Consider the following 21,464-nt stretch of genomic DNA (forward strand, 5'->3'; position numbering starts at 1 on the left):
GAGATCAATTCCTATATATTATATAGGGTCATTACACACAGAGGGATCTATTCCTATATATTATATAGAGTCATTACACACAGAGGGATCTATTACTATATATTATATAGGGTCATTACACACAGAGAGATCAATTCCTATATATTATATAGGGTCATTACACACAGAGGGATCTATTCCTATATATTATATAGAGTCATTACACACAGAGGGATCAATTCCTATATATTATATAGGGTCATTACACACAGAGGGATCTATTCCTATATATTATATAGAGACATTACACACAGAGGAATCTATTCCTATATATTATATAGTCATTACACACAGAGGGATCTATTCCTATATATTATATAGAGTCATTACACACAGAGGGATCAATTCCTATATATTATATAGGGTCATTACACACAGAGGGATCTATTCCTATATATTATATAGAGACATTACACACAGAGGGATCTATTCCTATATATTATATAGGGTCATTACACACAGAGGGATCTATTCCTATATATTATATAGGGTCATTACACACAGAGGAATCTATTCCTATATATTATATAGTCATTACACACAGAGGGATCTATTCCTATATATGATATAGTCATTACACACAGAGGGATCTATTCCTATATATGATATAGTCATTACACACAGAGGGATCTATTCCTATATATTATAGAGTCATTACACACAGAGGAATCTATTCAAATATATATTATATAGAGTCATTACACACAGAGGGATGTGTTCCTATATATTATAGAGTCATTACACACAGAGGAATCTATTCCTATATATTATATAGTCATTACACACAGAGGAATCTATTCCTATATATTATATAGTCATTACACACAGAGGGATCTATTCCTATATATGATATAGTCATTACACACAGAGGGATCTATTCCTATATATGATATAGTCATTACACACAGAGGGATCTGTTCCTATATATTATATAGTCATTACACACAGAGGGATCTGTTCCTATTATATAGAGTCATTACACACAGAAGGATGTATTCCTATATATTATATAGAGTCATTACACACAGAGGGATCTATTCCTATATATTATATAGGGTCATTACACACAGAGAGATCAATTCCTATATATTATATAGGGTCATTACACACAGAGGGATCTATTCCTATATATTATATAGAGTCATTACACACAGAGGGATCTATTACTATATATTATATAGGGTCATTACACACAGAGAGATCAATTCCTATATATTATATAGGGTCATTACACACAGAGGGATCTATTCCTATATATTATATAGAGTCATTACACACAGAGGGATCAATTCCTATATATTATATAGGGTCATTACACACAGAGGGATCTATTCCTATATATTATATAGAGACATTACACACAGAGGAATCTATTCCTATATATTATATAGTCATTACACACAGAGGGATCTATTCCTATATATTATATAGAGTCATTACACACAGAGGGATCAATTCCTATATATTATATAGGGTCATTACACACAGAGGGATCTATTCCTATATATTATATAGAGACATTACACACAGAGGGATCTATTCCTATATATTATATAGGGTCATTACACACAGAGGGATCTATTCCTATATATTATATAGAGTCATTACACACAGAGGGATCTATTTCATGTGTTTATTTCTGTTAATGTTGATGATTATGGGTTACAGCCAATGAAAACCCAAAAAGTCATTATCTCAGAAAATTAGAATTTTATAGAAGACCAACTGAAAAATTTTTTAACCCCAGAAATGTTGGCGCCTCCTGAAAAGTCTGTGCAGTAAATGCCTCAATACTTTGGTTGTGGCTCCTTTTGCATGAATTCCTGCATCAATGCGGCAATGTGGCAGGAGGCGATCAGCCTGTGGCACTGCTGAGGGGTTATGGAGCCCAGGTTGCTTTGATAGCCGCCTTCAGCTCGTCTGCATTGTTGGCTCTGGTGTCTCTCATAGGTTCTCTATGGGGTTTAGGTCAGGCGAGTTTGCTGCCAATCTAGCACAGTGATACTGTGGTTAGTAAACCAGGTATTGATACTGTTGGCAGTGTGGACAGGGGCCAAGTCCTGCAGGAAAATGACATTTCCAGCTCCAAAAAGCTTGTCTGCAGAGGGAAGCATGAAGTGCTGTACAATGTCCTGGTAGATGGCTGCGCTGACTTTGGTCTTGATAAAGCACAGTGGAGTTTCACCAGCAGATGACATGGCCCAAACCATCACTGATTGTGGAGACTTCACACCAGACCTCAGCAACTTGGATTGTGGCCTCCACTTTTCCTCCAGACTCTGGGACCGCGATTTCCACATGAAATGCAAAATTTACTTTCATCTGAAAATAACACCTTGGACGCTGAGAACAGTCCAGGTCCGTTTCTCCTTGGCCCAGGTAAGACACTTCTGGCGTTGTCTTTTGGTCATGAGCGGTGACACAAGGAATGTGACAGTTGTAGCCCATGGCCTGGATACGTCTGTGTGCGGTGGCTCTAGGAGCACTGACTCCAGCAGCGTCCACTCCTTGTGAATCTCCCCAAAAAGTTTTGATTGGCCTTTTCCTAACAATCCTATCAAGGCTGCGGTTCTCCCGGTTGTTTGTGCACCTTTTTCTACCGCACTTTTCTCTTCCACACAACTTTCCATCAATAGGCTTGGACACATCACTCTGTGTACAGTCAGCTTCTTTATCAATGACCTTTTGTGGCTTACCCTCCTTGTGGAGTGTGTCAATGACTGTCTTCTGTACATCTGTCAAGTCAGTAGTCTTCCCCATGATTGTGTGGCCTACTGAACCAGACTAAGGGACCATTTTAAAAGCTTAGGATGCCTTTACAGGTGTTTTGTGGTAATTATTCTAATTTTCTGAGGTAATGACATTTGGATTTTCATTGCCTGTAAGCCACAATCATCAACATTAACAGAAATAAACATGTAAAATAGATCCCTCTGTGTGTAATGACTCTATATAATATATAGGAATAGATCCCTCTGTGTGTAATGATTCTATATAATATATAGGAATAGATCCCTCTGTGTGTAATGATTCTATATAATATATAGGAATAGATCCCTATGTGTGTAATGACTCTATATAATATATAGGAATAGATCCCTATGTGTGTAATGACTCTATATAATATATAGGAATAGATCCCTCTGTGTGTAATGACTCTATATAATATATAGGAATAGATCCCTCTGTGTGTAATGACTCTATATAATATATAGGAATAGATCCCTCCGTGTGTAATGATTCTATATAATATATAGGAATAGATCCCTCTGTGTGTAATGATTCTATATAATATATAGGAATAGATCCCTCTGTGTGTAATGATTCTATATAATATATAGGAATAGATCCCTATGTGTGTAATGACTCTATATAATATATAGGAATAGATCCCTCTGTGTGTAATGACTATATAATATATAGGAATAGATCCCTCTGTGTGTAATGACTCTATATAATATATGTGTTTCCTTTTTGTATTGAATTACTGAAATAAATGAACTTTTTGCTGACATTCTAATTTCTTGAGACGCACGTGTAGATCCCTCCGGTATGTTGTGTTAACCACTCATGACGTCAAGGACTTAATGACAACAAGCATGGCCTCCACAGATTGCTAACCCCAGCGCGTGCTAGAATAGCAGCTAGTCTGGTTGATACGAGCACACGATTACCGCGTTTAGAGTTCGGGGCAGATAGACTCACCTTTTCTTGGTGGCGGCTTCTCCAAAGAAGTTGGTATAGACATATCTCTCAAAGTCATCCACGATGTCATCATCCCCCGTCTCTTTTCTGGCCAGATCCTCCAGGAAATCCTCCACGTCATCCACAAAGTCCTTAAAGCGGATCTTGTGGTGGGAGAAGACTTGGCCCTCAAAGAAGCCGTCCAGAAGAGGTGTGAGCTCGGGAAGATGCTCTGACAGCTGGGACTTGGTCAGGAAATTCAGCAGGACTTCCTCAAAATGCTTTCTCTGCACCGGCTTCAGCTCCACATTGAACAGATCCACACCGTCCTTACGGGCACAGTCTTCCAGCCCAGAGCATCCTTCGGGAACCCGGTACTGATGGTCTGAGAGCTTCTTCCAGAACTTGTTGTGGTCATGGTGCCGATGATCTTTTCTTTTGTCGCCATCCTGCGGTCTCTTGTAACTGTCTGTGAAGTCCCTCTGCCCCTTCCGAGGATGAAACCCTTCCCCAGACTCCCCTTGATGATGTCGGTGGTGCGCAGAGTCCTTGCTCCTGTGCTCTCTGGCCTTGTTCTTCCAGTTCTCGCTGTCCTCTGGGACCTCGCCTCCAGCTTTCTCCCCCTCCCAGTGCCGATGCTTCTTATCCCGCCAGTGCCTGTCCTCCTGCTTTTTGGTTTTCCATTCTTCATGCTGTGACTCTTGGTGACTCTCCTCCGTCCAGCGCTTGCTGTGCTCCTTGCTGTGTTTGTAATGGGGCTTTTTGAGGTCTCCTCCTGGACTGGAGAGGTTTGCAGACTTGTCGGCCCTCTTCCACTCCTTATGGTGATGGTCCCTCCTTTCTTCTCCCACTTGCGTTTTCCTTCTTTGTGCATGTTCCACGTACTTCTTCTCCCACGTTTCGGACCTCTGAGCCTCCATGGCCAACTTGCTGCTCATCTCAGAGATCCTCTCTCTTAGTAACTTCTCGTCCTCACCTTCGGAGCTTTTCGTCACTAGATTGTCTAGATCTTGTCTGATGGAGACCACCAACAGCCGCTGCTTGTCCAGCTCCTGCCGGAGCATTTGAGACTCGGCCACCAGGGTCTCCTTCTGAGGCAAGAAGCCTTCAATCTGTGTCTGGAGGGTTCCCAGCTCCACCTTCAGCTGGGAGTTCTCAACAACCAAAGACTCCTTCTCCACGTCACTGCTCTCCAGCACCTCCAGCTTCTCCTGTAAATTCTGCAGCTCCTCCTTAGCGGACAAGTGTGCGGTCTCCTCCTTCAGGAGCGCTTCCTTCAGTCTGAGGTTTTCTTCAGTCACTGCTGGATGATTGGGCCCTGAAGTCACGTTCTCCCCATCGCTGATGGATAGCAGAGCTTCTAACTCCTCTTTCTGTGCCTATAGATGAAAACATTGGGTCACACAGAATCCCCCATGTACACACACTCACCCACCCCCTCAGTGGTCTACCCAAGAGATGACCCCAAGTGTTCCCCCCTCAACCACATATACAGGACACACAGCTTTCCATAGTTAGGGGTAGTTACATGAAACTATCACCAAATTGTCATATGGCTCAGAGCAGTGTGTTACAGTGCGTCAGCCGAGCTACGAAAGATGGCAAAATAGGACTGAGTGCAGCTCTGGAGGATAAGACACAATGTAACAGCAGAATAGTGAGTGCAGCTCTGGAGGATAAGACACAATGTAACAGCAGAATAGTGAGTGCAGCTCTGGAGGATAAGACACAATGTAACAGCAGAATAGTGAGTGCAGCTCTGGAGGATAAGACACGATGTAACAGCAGAATAGTGAGTGCAGCTCTGGAGGATAAGACACGATGTAACAGCAGAATAGTGAGTGTAGCTCTGGAGGTGACTGGAGGATAAGACACTTTGTAGCTCAGGTGACATGTGATTAGGATGACACAAAACAGTGAATCATATTTTGGGCTTGCATCACCTGAAGCTTGGCCTGCATGTGCCGAATATCCTGGTTTTCCTTAGCGACCTTGTCTAGGAGGCCACTCACAACTTGCAAGCTGTTCGGATCCCCCGTGAACTGGTCCGCGTGCTGCTCGATCCACTCCTGACCGAAGAAAAAAAGAGAGGAAAGTCAGACACACAGGGGGCGGGGCAGCCAGACACACAGGGGGCGGGGCAGCCAGACACACAGGGGGCGGGTCAGCCAGACACACAGGGGGCGGGGCAGCCAGACACACAGGGGGCGGGTCAGCCAGACACACAGGGGGCGGGTCAGCCAGACACACAGGGGGCGGGTCAGCCAGACACACAGGGGGCGGGTCAGCCAGACACACAGGGGGCGGGTCAGCCAGACACACAGGGGGCGGGTCAGCCAGACACACAGGGGGCGGGTCAGCCAGACACACAGGGGGCGGGTCAGCCAGACACACAGGGGGCGGGTCAGCCAGACACACAGGGGGAGGGTCAGCCAGACACACAGGGGGCGGGTCAGCCAGACACACAGGGGGCGGGTCAGCCAGACACACAGGGGGCGGGTCAGCCAGACACACAGGGGGCGGGTCAGCCAGACACACAGGGGGCGGGTCAGCCAGACACACAGGGGGCGGGTCAGCCAGACACACAGGGGGCGGGTCAGCCAGACACACAGGGGGCGGGTCAGCCAGACACACAGGGGGCGGGTCAGCCAGACACACAGGGGGCGCGTCAGCCAGACACACAGGGGGCGCGTCAGCCAGACACACAGGGGGCGCGTCAGCCAGACACACAGGGGGCGCGTCAGCCAGACACACAGGGGGCGCGTCAGCCAGACACACAGGGGGCGCGTCAGCCAGACACACAGGGGGCGCGTCAGCCAGACACACAGGGGGCGCGTCAGCCAGACACACAGGGGGCGCGTCAGCCAGACACACAGGGGGCGGGTCAGCCAGACACACAGGGGGCGGGTCAGCCAGACACACAGGGGGCGGGTCAGCCAGACACACAGGGGGCGGGTCAGCCAGACACACAGGGGGCGGGTCAGCCAGACACACAGGGGGCGGGTCAGCCAGACACACAGGGGGCGGGTCAGCCAGACACACAGGGGGCGGGTCAGCCAGACACACAGGGGGCGGGTCAGCCAGACACACAGGGGGCGGGTCAGCCAGACACACAGGGGGCGGGTCAGCCAGACACACAGGGGGCGGGTCAGCCAGACACACAGGGGGCGGGTCAGCCAGACACACAGGGGGCGGGTCAGCCAGACACACAGGGGGCGGGTCAGCCAGACACACAGGGGGCGGGTCAGCCAGACACACAGGGGGCGGGTCAGCCAGACACACAGGGGGCGGGTCAGCCAGACACACAGGGGGCGGGTCAGCCAGACACACAGGGGGCGGGTCAGCCAGACACACAGGGGGCGAGTCAGCCAGACACACAGGGGGCGGGTCAGCCAGACACACAGGGGGCGGGTCAGCCAGACACACAGGGGGCGGGTCAGCCAGACACACAGGGGGCGGGTCAGCCAGACACACAGGGGGCGGGTCAGCCAGACACACAGGGGGCGGGTCAGCCAGACACAGGGGCGGGGCGCAGAAGTGGCGTTCCCCAATATGGATGCCTCTCCAGGCCCCTATAAGAGGAGAACACTCACCTGAATGTCAGAGATGACTTGTGGGGGCGGCTTATCTCCGGCTTTCACGCTGCGAGACACGACAGACTGCGGCGACTCTGGGGGGAGAAACGCTGAGATGAGCGATATCAATACTCAGTAGTCCCTGGATGTGGAGGAGGCAGAACTCACCCTCATCAGCGCTGAAGCTGCCGCCTGCCGAGAGGAAAAACACCATTAGCCTCAGGGTCAGACCTGGCCCAATCATCCATTCCCAGAGCCAGACAAGGATTGCTGTACAATAAGAGGCGGCCAGAAGGGGGCGCTCTGGTGACATTACCTGTGAATATAAGAAGACCGATGCAGATGAGGCCAAAGGCTGCGATGAGTAATGTACTGAGGTTCATGGAGGATCCAGCGTCTGTGTCCTGCTGTCCGGCCTCTCTGCTGCAGGGACCAACGCTGACCGGAGCAGCTCCTCGGCCCACGCGCTTCCTGAGACCCTCCACATCGTCATCACTGCTGGAGCAGCTCACTTCCTCCAGATCCCCTCCTGCAGAGGCAAAATAACGGGGGGCATGAGTGACAAGGAGGCGCACAAGTGTCACGTATGTATGCTATATATGGGGTGTGGAGGGGGGGAAGGGGGTTCCTCAGAATAAGCCATGCTGTAGTAAGCCTTGTGCCAGGAGGGGGCAGCACGAGCCGCTCCTATCCGTGTCAGTGCAGGATAACAGTGCCGTGCTGTAGTAAGCCTTGTGCCAGGAGGGGGCAGCACGAGCCGCTCCTATCCGTGTCAGTGCAGGATAACAGTGCCGTGCTGTAGTAGCCTTGTGCCAGGAGGGGGCAGCACGAGCCGCTCCTATCCGTGTCGGTGCAGGATAACAGTGCCATGCTGTAGTAAGCCTTGTGTCAGGAGGGGGCAGCACGAGCCGCTCCTATCCGTGTCGGTGCAGGATAACAGTGCCATGCTGTAGTAGCCTTGTGCCAGGAGGGGGCAGCACGAGCCGCTCCTATCAGTGTCAGTGCAGGATAACAGTGCCATGCTGTAGTAAGCCTGGTGTCAGGAGGGGGCAGCACGAGCCGCTCCTATCCGTGTCAGTGCAGGATAACAGTGCCATGCTGTAGTAAGCCTTGTGTCAGGAGGGGGCAGCACGAGCCGCTCCTATCAGTGTTGGTGCAGGATAACAGTGCCATGCTGTAGTAAGCCTTGTGCCAGGAGGGGGCAGCACGAGCCGCTCCTATCCGTGTTGGTGCAGGATAACAGTGCCATGCTGTAGTAAGCCTTGTGTCAGGAGGGGGCAGCACGAGCCGCTCCTATCTGTGTCAGTGCAGGATAACAGTGCCATGCTGTAGTAGCCTTGTGTCAGGAGGGGGCAGCACGAGCCGCTCCTATCAGTGTCGGTGCAGGGTAACAGTGCCATGCTGTAGTAAGCCTTGTGCCAGGAGGGGGCAGCACGAGCCGCTCCTATCCGTGTCAGTGCAGGATAACAGTGCCGTGCTGTAGTAAGCCTTGTGCCAGGAGGGGGCAGCACGAGCCGCTCCTATCCGTGTCAGTGCAGGATAACAGTGCCGTGCTGTAGTAGCCTTGTGCCAGGAGGGGGCAGCACGAGCCGCTCCTATCCGTGTCGGTGCAGGATAACAGTGCCATGCTGTAGTAAGCCTTGTGTCAGGAGGGGGCAGCACGAGCCGCTCCTATCCGTGTCGGTGCAGGATAACAGTGCCATGCTGTAGTAGCCTTGTGCCAGGAGGGGGCAGCACGAGCCGCTCCTATCAGTGTCAGTGCAGGATAACAGTGCCATGCTGTAGTAAGCCTGGTGTCAGGAGGGGGCAGCACGAGCCGCTCCTATCCGTGTCAGTGCAGGATAACAGTGCCATGCTGTAGTAAGCCTTGTGTCAGGAGGGGGCAGCACGAGCCGCTCCTATCAGTGTTGGTGCAGGATAACAGTGCCATGCTGTAGTAAGCCTTGTGCCAGGAGGGGGCAGCACGAGCCGCTCCTATCCGTGTTGGTGCAGGATAACAGTGCCATGCTGTAGTAAGCCTTGTGTCAGGAGGGGGCAGCACGAGCCGCTCCTATCTGTGTCAGTGCAGGATAACAGTGCCATGCTGTAGTAGCCTTGTGCCAGGAGGGGGCAGCACGAGCCGCTCCTATCCGTGTCAGTGCAGGATAACAGTGCTGTGGTGTAGTAGCCTTGTGTCAGGAGGGGGCAGCACGAGCCGCTCCTATCTGTGTCAGTGCAGGGTAACAGTGCCATGCTGTAGTAAGCCTTGTGTCAGGAGGGGGCAGCACGAGCCGCTCCTATCGTGTTGGTGCAGGATAACAGTGCCATGCTGTAGTAGCCTTGTGTCAGGAGGGGGCAGCACGAGCCGCTCGTGTCAGTGCAGAGTAACAGTGCCATGCTGTAGTAGCCTTGTGCCAGGAGGGGGCAGCACGAGCCGCTCCTATCCGTGTTGGTGCAGGATAACAGTGCCATGCTGTAGTAAGCCTTGTGTCAGGAGGGGGCAGCACGAGCCGCTCCTATCTGTGTCAGTGCAGGATAACAGTGCCATGCTGTAGTAGCCTTGTGTCAGGAGGGGGCAGCACGAGCCGCTCGTGTCGGTGCAGGATAACAGTGCCATGCTGTAGTAGCCTTGTGTCAGGAGGGGGCAGCACGAGCCGCTCCTATCAGTGTCAGTGCAGGATAACAGTGCCATGCTGTAGTAAGCCTTGTGTCAGGAGGGGGCAGCACGAGCCGCTCCTATCTGTGTCGGTGCAGGATAACAGTGCCGTGCTGTAGTAAGCCTTGTGTCAGGAGGGGGCAGCACGAGCCGCTCCTATCCGTGTCAGTGCAGGATAACAGTGCCATGCTGTAGTAGCCTTGTGTCAGGAGGGGGCAGCACGAGCCGCTCCTATCTGTGTCAGTGCAGGGTAACAGTGCCATGCTGTAGTAAGCCTTGTGTCAGGAGGGGGCAGCACGAGCCGCTCCTATCCGTGTCAGTGCAGGATAACAGTGCCATGCTGTAGTAGCCTTGTGTCAGGAGGGGGCAGCACGAGCCGCTCCTATCTGTGTCAGTGCAGGGTAACAGTGCCATGCTGTAGTAGCCTTGTGTCAGGAGGGGGCAGCACGAGCCGCTCCTATCTGTGTCAGTGCAGGGTAACAGTGCTCTGGTGTAGTAAGCCTTGTGCCAGGAGGGGGCAGCACGAGCCGCTCCTATCCGTGTCAGTGCAGGATAACAGTGCCATGCTGTAGTAGCCTTGTGTCAGGAGGGGGCAGCACGAGCCGCTCCTATCTGTGTCAGTGCAGGGTAACAGTGCCATGCTGTAGTAGCCTTGTGTCAGGAGGGGGCAGCACGAGCCGCTCCTATCTGTGTCAGTGCAGGGTAACAGTGCTCTGGTGTAGTAAGCCTTGTGCCAGGAGGGGGCAGCACGAGCCGCTCCTATCCGTGTCGGTGCAGGATAACAGTGCCATGCTGTAGTAAGCCTTGTGCCAGGAGGGGGCAGCACGAGCCGCTCCTATCCGTGTTGGTGCAGGATAACAGTGCCGTGCTGTAGTAAGCCTTGTGTCAGGAGGGGGCAGCACGAGCCGCTCCTATCTGTGTCAGTGCAGGATAACAGTGCCATGCTGTAGTAAGCCTTGTGCCAGGAGGGGGCAGCACGAGCCGCTCCTATCCGTGTTGGTGCAGGATAACAGTGCCCTGCTGTAGTAAGCCTTGTGCCAGGAGGGGGCAGCACGAGCCGCTCCTATCCGTGTTGGTGCAGGATAACAGTGCCATGCTGTAGTAGCCTTGTGTCAGGAGGGGGCAGCACGAGCCGCTCCTATCAGTGTCAGTGCAGGATAACAGTGCTGTGGTGTAGTAAGCCTTGTGCCAGGAGGGGGCAGCACGAGCCGCTCCTATCAGTGTCAGTGCAGGATAACAGTGCTGTGGTGTAGTAAGCCTTGTGCCAGGAGGGGGCAGCACGAGCCGCTCCTATCCGTGTCGGTGCAGGATAACAGTGCCATGCTGTAGTAAGCCTTGTGCCAGGAGGGGGCAGCACGAGCCGCTCCTATCCGTGTCGATGCAGGATAACAGTGCCATGCTGTAGTAGCCTTGTGCCAGGAGGGGGCAGCACGAGCCGCTCCTATCCGTGTCGGTGCAGGATAACAGTGCCATGCTGTAGTAAGCCTTGTGCCAGGAGGGGGCAGCACGAGCCGCTCCTATCCGTGTCGATGCAGGATAACAGTGCCATGCTGTAGTAGCCTTGTGCCAGGAGGGGTCAGCACGAGCCGCTCCTATCCGTGTCGGTGCAGGATAACAGTGCCGTGTTGTAATAGCCTTGTGTCAGGAGGGGGCAGCACGAGCCGCTCCTATCCGTGTCAGTGCAGGATAACAGTGCCATGCTGTAGTAGCCTTGTGTCAGGAGGGGGCAGCACGAGCCGCTCGTGTCGGTGCAGGATAACAGTGCCATGCTGTAGTAGCCTTGTGTCAGGAGGGGGCAGCACGAGCCGCTCCTATCTGTGTCGGTGCAGGATAACAGTGCCATGCTGTAGTAGCCTTGTGTCAGGAGGGGGCAGCACGAGCCGCTCCTATCTGTGTCAGTGCAGGATAACAGTGCCATGCTGTAGTAAGCCTTGTGCCAGGAGGGGGCAGCACGAGCCGCTCCTATCTGTGTCGGTGCAGGATAACAGTGCTGTGGTGTAGTAAGCCTTGTGTCAGGAGGGGGCAGCACGAGCCGCTCCTATCTGTGTCAGTGCAGGATAACAGTGCCATGCTGTAGTAAGCCTTGTGCCAGGAGGGGGCAGCACGAGCCGCTCCTATCCGTGTTGGTGCAGGATAACAGTGCCATGCTGTAGTAAGCCTTGTGCCAGGAGGGGGCAGCACGAGCCGCTCCTATCCGTGTCGGTGCAGGATAACAGTGCCATGCTGTAGTAAGCCTTGTGCCAGGAGGGGGCAGCACGAGCCGCTCCTATCCGTGTCGATGCAGGATAACAGTGCCATGCTGTAGTAGCCTTGTGCCAGGAGGGGGCAGCACGAGCCGCTCCTATCCGTGTCGGTGCAGGATAACAGTGCCATGCTGTAGTAAGCCTTGTGCCAGGAGGGGGCAGCACGAGCCGCTCCTATCCGTGTCGATGCAGGATAACAGTGCCATGCTGTAGTAGCCTTGTGCCAGGAGGGGTCAGCACGAGCCGCTCCTATCCGTGTCGGTGCAGGATAACAGTGCCGTGTTGTAATAGCCTTGTGTCAGGAGGGGGCAGCACGAGCCGCTCCTATCCGTGTCAGTGCAGGATAACAGTGCCATGCTGTAGTAGCCTTGTGTCAGGAGGGGGCAGCACGAGCCGCTCGTGTCGGTGCAGGATAACAGTGCCATGCTGTAGTAGCCTTGTGTCAGGAGGGGGCAGCACGAGCCGCTCCTATCTGTGTCGGTGCAGGATAACAGTGCCATGCTGTAGTAGCCTTGTGTCAGGAGGGGGCAGCACGAGCCGCTCCTATCTGTGTCAGTGCAGGATAACAGTGCCATGCTGTAGTAAGCCTTGTGCCAGGAGGGGGCAGCACGAGCCGCTCCTATCTGTGTCGGTGCAGGATAACAGTGCTGTGGTGTAGTAAGCCTTGTGTCAGGAGGGGGCAGCACGAGCCGCTCCTATCTGTGTCAGTGCAGGATAACAGTGCCATGCTGTAGTAAGCCTTGTGCCAGGAGGGGGCAGCACGAGCCGCTCCTATCCGTGTTGGTGCAGGATAACAGTGCCATGCTGTAGTAAGCCTTGTGCCAGGAGGGGGCAGCACGAGCCGCTCCTATCCGTGTCGGTGCAGGATAACAGTGCCATGCTGTAGTAAGCCTTGTGTCAGGAGGGGGCAGCACGAGCCGCTCCTATCAGTGTCAGTGCAGGGTAACAGTGCTCTGGTGTAGTAAGCCTTGTGCCAGGAGGGGGCAGCACGAGCCGCTCCTATCCGTGTTGGTGCAGGATAACAGTGCCATGCTGTAGTAAGCCTTGTGTCAGGAGGGGGCAGCACGAGCCGCTCCTATCAGTGTCAGTGCAGGATAACAGTGCTGTGGTGTAGTAAGCCTTGTGCCAGGAGGGGGCAGCACGAGCCGCTCCTATCTGTGTCAGTGCAGGATAACAGTGCTGTGGTGTAGTAAGCCTTATGCCAGGAGGGGGCAGCACGAGCCGCTCCTATCCGTGTCGGTGCAGGGTAACAGTGCCATGCTGTAGTAAGCCTTGTGTCAGGAGGGGGCAGCACGAGCCGCTCCTATCTGTGTCAGTGCAGGATAACCGTGCCATGCTGTAGTAAGCCTTGTGTCAGGAGGGGGCAGCACGAGCCGCTCGTGTCGGTGCAGGATAACAGTGCCATGCTGTAGTAGCCTTGTGTCAGGAGGGGGCAGCACGAGCCGCTCCTATCTGTGTCGGTGCAGGATAACAGTGCCATGGTGTAGTAGCCTTGTGTCAGGAGGGGGCAGCATGAGCCGCTCCTATCTGTGTCGGTGCAGGGTAACAGTGCTGTGGTGTAGTAAGCCTTGTGCCAGGAGGGGGCAGCACGAGCCGCTCCTATCCGTGTCGGTGCAGGATAACAGTGCCATGCTGTAGTAAGCCTTGTGCCAGGAGGGGGCAGCACGAGCCGCTCCTATCCGTGTCGGTGCAGGATAACAGTGCCATGCTGTAGTAAGCCTTGTGTCAGGAGGGGGCAGCACGAGCCGCTCCTAAGTGTGTCGGTGCAGGATAACAGTGCCATGCTGTAGTAAGCCTTGTGTCAGGAGGGGGCAGCACGAGCCGCTCCTATCTGTGTCGGTGCAGGATAACAGTGCCATGCTGTAGTAGCCTTATGCCAGGAGGGGGCAGCACGAGCCGCTCCTATCGTGTTGGTGCAGGATAACAGTGCCATGCTGTAGTAAGCCTTGTGCCAGGAGGGGGCAGCACGAGCCGCTCCTATCCGTGTCGGTGCAGGATAACAGTGCCATGCTGTAGTAAGCCTTGTGTCAGGAGGGGGCAGCACGAGCCGCTCCTAAGTGTGTCGGTGCAGGATAACAGTGCCATGCTGTAGTAAGCCTTGTGTCAGGAGGGGGCAGCACGAGCCGCTCCTATCCGTGTCGGTGCAGGATAACAGTGCCATGCTGTAGTAAGCCTTGTGTCAGGAGGGGGCAGCACGAGCCGCTCCTATCTGTGTCGGTGCAGGATAACAGTGCCATGCTGTAGTAAGCCTTGTGTCAGGAGGGGGCAGCACGAGCCGCTCCTATCTGTGTCGGTGCAGGATAACAGTGCCATGCTGTAGTAAGCCTTGTGCCAGGAGGGGGCAGCACGAGCCGCTCCTATCCGTGTCGGTGCAGTATAACAGTGCCATGCAGCAGGCGCACAGCACGCAGCACCTGTTGGGTTAGCCGAGCGCGGGCCCCAGCTCCTCAGGACACCCAGTGACAGGGGCTCAGGAAGAATTTGTGCAAGTTTCTGAAAACAACTCGCTTCAAGACAAGAAAAAGACAGAGGGGCGGAGTTAGAGGCGGAGCTATTATAATGAGGGGTGTGCCAGTCCATGCACTGGTCGGAGACGTGGCTCCACTCACCCACTGTGCTGGGAGCGCTCGTGGCCTCTGTGTCTGGAGGTGGCACCTGCCCCTTGTCCGGCCTCTGGGGCTCCTCCTGTGGTGCGGGGCCGAGCTCCTGGGAGACAGAATTACCACCTGTTACACGGACAGGACTACGTGGCCACCATGACAGCTGCGCTGCCGGCGGTGCTCACCGTGTCGGGCTTTACATCTGGCGGCTGCACAGTCTCCTCGCTGTCTGGGGGATTTGCCGGTTTGGAAGCTGTAATGACAGACGGTGGTGAGAACCCTGCGGAGCAGCAGACACGAGCCCCCCGCTACGACCCCTCACCTGCGGCTGCCGCCTCTTCCACTCTATCCTGCTCTGCTCCCACCGTCTCCACCGGGAAACTCTGCGCAGGAACAGAAGTCATCACCGAGCTGCAACTACCGAGCCCCCTCCAACATGGAGCCCACTGCACCCCCCCACATAATGGAGGACCAGCAGCACCAACCAAGGAGGGGGCTCTGGTCACATAACCCAACCCACCCTGTGCGGGAGCAAAATGTGAAGAAGGGAATTTTGTTTACTTACCGTAAATTCCTTTTCTTCTAGCTCCAATTGGGAGACCCAGACAGTGGGTGTATAGCTACTGCCTCTGGAGGCCGCACAAAGAACTACACTTAAAAGTGTAAGGCCCCTCCCCTTCTGCCTATACACCCCCCCGTAGGAGTACGGATTCCTCAGTTTTAGTACCAAAGCAAGAAGGAGGAAAGCCAATAACAGTTTCAAAAACAAATTCAATCCGATAACAAGATCGGAGAACTTAAGAAACAACATGAACAACATGTGCACCCGAAAAACGAAACCCTAAGAACAAATAGGGCGGGTGCTGGGTCTCCCAATTGGAGCTAGAAGAAAAGGAATTTACGGTAAGTAAACAAAATTCCCTTCTTCTTTTTCGCTCCTAATTGGGAGACCCAGACAGTGGGACGTCCAAAAGCAGTCCCTGGGTGGGTAAAAAGATACCACATGAACGGGCTGTCAGACAGCCTCTTCCTACAGGTGGGCCACCGCCGCCTGAAGGACCTGTCTACCTAGGCTGGCATCTGCCGAAGCGTAGGTATGCACCTGATAATGTTTGGTGAAAGTGTGCAGACTCGACCAGGTAGCCGCCTGGCACACTTGCTGAGCCGTAGCCTGATGCCGCAATGCCCAGGACGCACCCACGGCTCTGGTAGAATGGGCCTTCAGTCCAGATGGAATCGGAAGCCCAGCAGAACGGTATGTGTGAAGAATTGGTTCCTTGATCCACCGCGCCAGGGTGGATTTGGAAGCTTGCGATCCCTTATGCTGACCAGCGACTAGGACAAAGAGCGCATCAGAACGGCGTAGGGACGCCGTGCGAGAAATGTAAATCCTGAGTGCTCTCACCAGGTCCAACAGATGTAAACCCTTTTCAAATTGGTGAACTGGATGCGGACACAAAGATGGCAAAGTGATATCCTGATTGAGATGAAAGGAAGAAACCACCTTGGGAGAAAACTCTGGAATTGGACGCAGTACTACCTTGTCTTGGTGAAACACCAGGAAGGGAGATTTGCAAGATAACGCCGCTAGCTCGGACACTCTTCGAAGAGACGTGACCGCCACAAGAAAAACTACCTTTTGTGAAAGCCGAGAAAGGGAAACCTCTTTCAAAGGCTCGAAAGGCGGCTTCTGGAGAGCAATGAGAACCTTGTTCAGATCCCAGGGTTCCAATGGCCGTCTGTAAGGAGGAACGATATGACAAACTCCTTGGAGAAACGTGCGTACTTTAGAAAGCCGTGCCAAGCGCTTCTGAAAGAATACGGATAGCGCGGAGACTTGACCCTTAAGAGAGCTAAGCGACAAACCTTTTTCCAACCCAGACTGCAGGAAGGAAAGAAAAATTGGCAATGCAAATGGCCAGGGAGAAAACCCTTGAGCCAAGCACCACGCTAAGAATATCTTCCACGTCCTGTGATAGATCTTAGCTGAGGATGGTTTTCTAGCCTGTCTCATTGTGGCAACAACTTCATGAGATAAACCTGAGGCCGCTAGGATCCAGGACTCAATGGCCACACAGTCAGGTTCAGGGCCGCAGAATTCAGATGGAAAAACGGCCCTTGAGACAGCAAATCTGGACGGTCTGGTAGTGTCCACGGTTGGCCTACCGTGAGATGCCACAGATCCGGGTACCACGACCTTCTTGGCCAATCTGGAGCGACGAGTATGGCTCGATGGCAGTCGGACCTGATTTTCCGGAGAACTCTGGGTAACAATGCTAGAGGTGGGAACACATAGGGGAGTCGGAATTGCGACCAATCCTGAACCAAGGCGTCTGCCGCCAGTGCTCGGTGATCGTGAGACCGTGCCATGAAAACTGGGACCTTGTTGTTGTGCCGTGACGCCATCAGATCGACGTCCGGCGTCCCCCAGCGGCAACAGATCTGCTGAAACACGTCCGGGTGAAGGGACCATTCTCCTGCGTCCATGCCCTGGCGACTGAGAAAGTCTGCTTCCCAGTTTTCCACGCCTGGGATGTGAACTGCGGATATGGTGGACGCTCTGCTTTCCACCCACGTCAAAATCCGCTGGACTTCTTGAAAAGCTTGGCGACTGCGTGTTCCCCCTTGGTGGTTGATGTACGCCACCGCCGTGGAATTGTCCGACTGAATCCGAATCTGCTTGCCTTCCAGCCATTGTTGGAAGGCTCGCAGGGCAAGATAGATTGCTCTGATTTCCAGAACATTGATCTGCAGGGTGGACTCTTCCTGAGTCCACGTCCCCTGAGCCCTGTGGTGGAGAAACACCGCTCCCCACCCTGATAGGCTCGCATCCGTCGTGACCACTGCCCAGGACGGGGGAAGGAACGACTTTCCCTGTGACAATGAGGTGGGGAGAAGCCACCAACGCAGAGAGTCCTTGGCAGTCTGAGAGAGGGAGACAGTCCTGTCGAGGGACGTCGATTTCCCATCCCATTGGCGTAGAATGTCCCATTGTAGAGGGCGCAGATGAAACTGCGCGAACGGGACTGCCTCCATTGCTGCTACCATCTTTCCTAGGAAATGCATGAGGCGCCTCAGTGAGTGCGACTGGCTCTGAAGGAGAGATTGCACTCCTGTCCTTAGCGAACACTGCTTGTCCAGTGGAAGCTTCACTATCGCTGAGAGAGTATGAAACTCCATGCCAAGATAAGTCAGAGATTGGGTCGGGGTTAGATGAGACTTTGGAAAGTTGATAATCCACCCGAAACTCTGGAGAGTGTCTAGTGCCACCTTCAGACTGTGCTGGCATGCCTCTTGAGAGGGTGCCTTTATAAGCAGGTCGTCTAGATACGGGATGACCGAGTGACCCTGCGAGTGCAGAACAGCTACTACTGCTGCCATGACTTTGGTGAAGACCCGGGGGGCTGTTGCCAGACCGAAAGGTAACGCTACGAACTGCAGGTGTTCGTCGTGTATGACGAAGCGTAGGAAACGCTGATGCTCTGGTGCAATCGGCACGTGGAGATACGCATCTTTGATATCTATTGATGCTAGAAAATCTCCTTGAGACATTGAGGCTATGACGGAGCGTAGGGATTCCATCCGGAACCTCCTGACTTTTACGTGTCTGTTGAGCAACTTTAGATCCAGGACGGGTCGATACGATCCGTCCTTTTTTGGGACCACAAACAGATTGGAGTAAAAACCGTGACCTTGTTCCTGAAGAGGGACGGAGGTCACCACTCCTTCCGCCTTTAGAGCGGCCACCGCCTGCAACAGAGCATCGGCTCGGTCTGGTGGTGGAGAAGTTCTGAAGAAACGAGTTGGCGGACGAGAACTGAACTCTATCCTGTACCCGTGAGACAGAATATCCCTCACCCAACGGTCTTTGACGCGTGACAGCCAAATGTCGCCAAAGTGGGAAAGCCTCCCACCGACCGCGGGTGTGGGAATCGGAGACTGCAAGTCAGGAGGACGCCGTCTTGGCAACGGTTCCTCCGGCTGTCCTTTTTGAGCGTGACTGAGACCTCCAAGAATCTGAGCGTCTCTGGTCTTTTTGAGTCTTTTTTGACGAGGCGAACTGGGACCTGCCCGGTCCTCGAAAGGACCGATAACCAGACTGACCCTTCCTCTGTTGGGGTTTGTTTTGTCTGTGTTGCGGTAAGGATGAGTCCTTACCCTTGGAGTGTTTGATGATTTCATCCAAACGCTCTCCAAACAATCGGTCACGAGAAAAAGGCAAATTGGTTAAGCACTTCTTGGAATGAGAATCTGCTTTCCAATGTCTCAACCACAGGGCCCTACGCAAAACAACGGAGTTGGCTGACGCCACTGCCGTGCGGCTTGTAGCGTCAAGAACAGCATTAATCGCGTACGACGCGAATGCCGCCATTTGCGAGGTCAATGGTGCTACCTGCGGGGCAAATGCACGTGTGACTGAGTCGACTTGCGCAAGCCCGGCTGAGATAGCTTGGAGTGCCCATACGGCCGCAAAAGATGGCGCTAATGACGCTCCAATCGCTTCATAGATGGATTTCAGCCAGAGCTCCATCTGCCTGTCAGTGGCATCTTTAAGTGCCGCTCCATCTTCAACTGCAACCAAGGATCTAGCTGCAAGCCTGGAAATTGGAGGATCCACTTTTGGACACTGGGTCCAACCCTTGACCACCTCAGGGGGAAAAGGATAGCGTGTATCTTTAAGCCGTTTAGAAAAACGCCTTTCAGGATAAGCGTGGGGTTTCTGGATTGCGTCTCTAAAGTCAGCGTGGTCCAGAAAAGTGCTTAATGTACGCTTAGGGTATCTGAAATGGATTCTCTCGTGCTGCGAAGCTGACTCCTCTACAAGAGGAGCTGGTGGGGAAATATTTAACATCTTATTGATGTTAAATATAAGATCATTAACTATGGCGTCACCATCTGGTGTATCTAGATTGAGAGCGGTCCCAGGATCAGAATCTTGATCAGTTACGTCCGCCTCATCACCCATAGATTCATCTCGCTGGGATCCTGACCATTGAGATGAATGTGAAGGCCCGTCATAGCGAGCCCGCTTAGGCTGCCCGGGGCCATCGTCCGAGTCAGAATCGTCACCCTGAGGTGTATGTGCCCGTCCCGGAGCTTGGAGGTAACTCAGCTGAGGGGGACCAGGGGGCAATGATTGCACAGTGTCCGTGGCCTGAAGTACAGGCCTAGCTCGCAATGTGTCAAGAATTTGTGACATAGTGAGAGACATTCTGTCAGCAAAAGCTGCAAACTCAGTTCCTGTCACCTGGACAGCATTCACAGGTGGTACACCCTGGGTCACGTCCAGCAGAGGTCCCGACTGTGCAAGCGCCGCAGGGGCCGAGCACTGCACACAATGGGGGTCCGTGGAACCTGCCGGTAGAAAAGTCCCACATGCGGTGCAGGAAGCATATAATGTCTGTGCCTTGGCACCCTTGCGTTTTACGGACGACATGCTGCTGGCTCTCTGCAATGTGAGAGAGTCTATAGCCAAAGGGCGACCAGCGCTATGCAATACAAAGTATTTGTAGAAACAAAATACTAAGAATACTACTGGCACAAGAGGGGGTGAGCCCTGAGGGCTGCTTACCGCCCGCTGAATAGCGGGTAAGAGGCGCAGAATTCCTTGTCTGGGTCTCCCCGGCTCCCCTCTGCAGCTCAGCGTGTCAGCAGGAATGGCTGCCGGCGTCTGTGGAGAGGGGCGGTCCGTGGGAGTTCCTAAACAAAAGTGCGGGAAACAGTGTCCCCTCTGTGCCGATTGTGAGGGCTGGAGTATGTAAAAACGACTCCAGCCCTCGGCGCTGATGCACTGACCAGCGTCCCGCCCCTCTCCTGACTGGCAGGTGTGGGGGCGGGAACGAACGGAAGCAGGCCGCAAAAGCCGGGGACTCGAGTTATCAGCGCGGCCGCCGTAAAAGCGCGGCCCGCGCTGAAGTCCCCGGCGCACCACAAGTGCCAGCCGCGCCGCAGTCCCAGCGGCCGGCGCGACCGATTCCCAGAAGTGTGCCTGCTTCAGCGAAGCTGAATGAGGCCATGGCACAAGCGCCGCAGCGCTGATGTCCCCGGCGCACTACAACACCCAGCATGCTGCGGTGTGAGCGCCAAATGCACGGGGACACAGAGTACCTTGAGGAAGCAGGGCCATGTCCCTGATGTACTCCGCTCCATCCAGCATCTTCTCCAGGGGCTGTAGATGGAGCACGGTCTCAGTGCCTGGAGACCAGTAAATCCCACTTCACCCAGAGCCCTGTAAAAAGGGATGGGGAAGGAATCAGCATGTGGGCTCCAGCCGCCGTACCCGCAATGGGTACCTCAACCTTACAAACACCTCCGACATACAGTGGGGTGAGAAGGGAGCATGCTGGGAGCCCTGTATGGGCCCTCTTTTCTTCCATCCGACATAGACAGCAGCTGCTGCTGACTAAAAACAATGGAGCTATGCGTGCGTGTCTGACCTCCTGCGCACAAAGCTAAAACTGAGGAATCCGTACTCCTACGGGGGGGATGTATAGCCAGAAGGGGAGGGGCCTTACACTTTTAAGTGTAGTTCTTTGTGCGGCCTCCAGAGGCAGTAGCTATACACCCACTGTCTGGGTCTCCCAATTAAAACGAAAAAGAAATAGCTGATATCAGAGAGAAATAGCGGAGGGAGGAGACAGACGGTGCTGTCCCTTTAACCCCAGAGCTGGAAAGTGAGCAGCTGTTT

At 53.5% G+C, this 21,464-nt stretch overlaps 1 protein-coding gene across 4 annotated transcripts in view; it reads right to left on the reverse strand.

Moving 5' to 3' along the window:
* PBXIP1 (PBX homeobox interacting protein 1) overlaps positions 1–21,464 on the reverse strand; it is a 38,395-nt gene that overhangs the window by 4,114 nt on the left and 12,817 nt on the right. For all 4 annotated transcript variants that reach the window (XM_075330439.1, XM_075330442.1, XM_075330441.1 and 1 more), the window contains exons 3-11: positions 15,099–15,159; positions 14,962–15,029; positions 14,786–14,882; positions 14,591–14,683; positions 7,615–7,827; positions 7,467–7,490; positions 7,317–7,393; positions 5,667–5,792; positions 3,745–5,102 (exon numbers count right to left, since the gene is read on the reverse strand). In XM_075330439.1, the coding sequence (XP_075186554.1) occupies positions 3,745–5,102; positions 5,667–5,792; positions 7,317–7,393; positions 7,467–7,490; positions 7,615–7,827; positions 14,591–14,683; positions 14,786–14,882; positions 14,962–15,029; positions 15,099–15,159 (2,117 nt within the window). The remainder of the gene's footprint in view (positions 1–3,744; positions 5,103–5,666; positions 5,793–7,316; positions 7,394–7,466; positions 7,491–7,614; positions 7,828–14,590; positions 14,684–14,785; positions 14,883–14,961; positions 15,030–15,098; positions 15,160–21,464) is intronic.

Source organism: Anomaloglossus baeobatrachus, chromosome 12 (assembly GCF_048569485.1).
Source record: "Anomaloglossus baeobatrachus isolate aAnoBae1 chromosome 12, aAnoBae1.hap1, whole genome shotgun sequence".
Lineage (NCBI taxonomy): Eukaryota > Metazoa > Chordata > Amphibia > Anura > Aromobatidae > Anomaloglossus > Anomaloglossus baeobatrachus.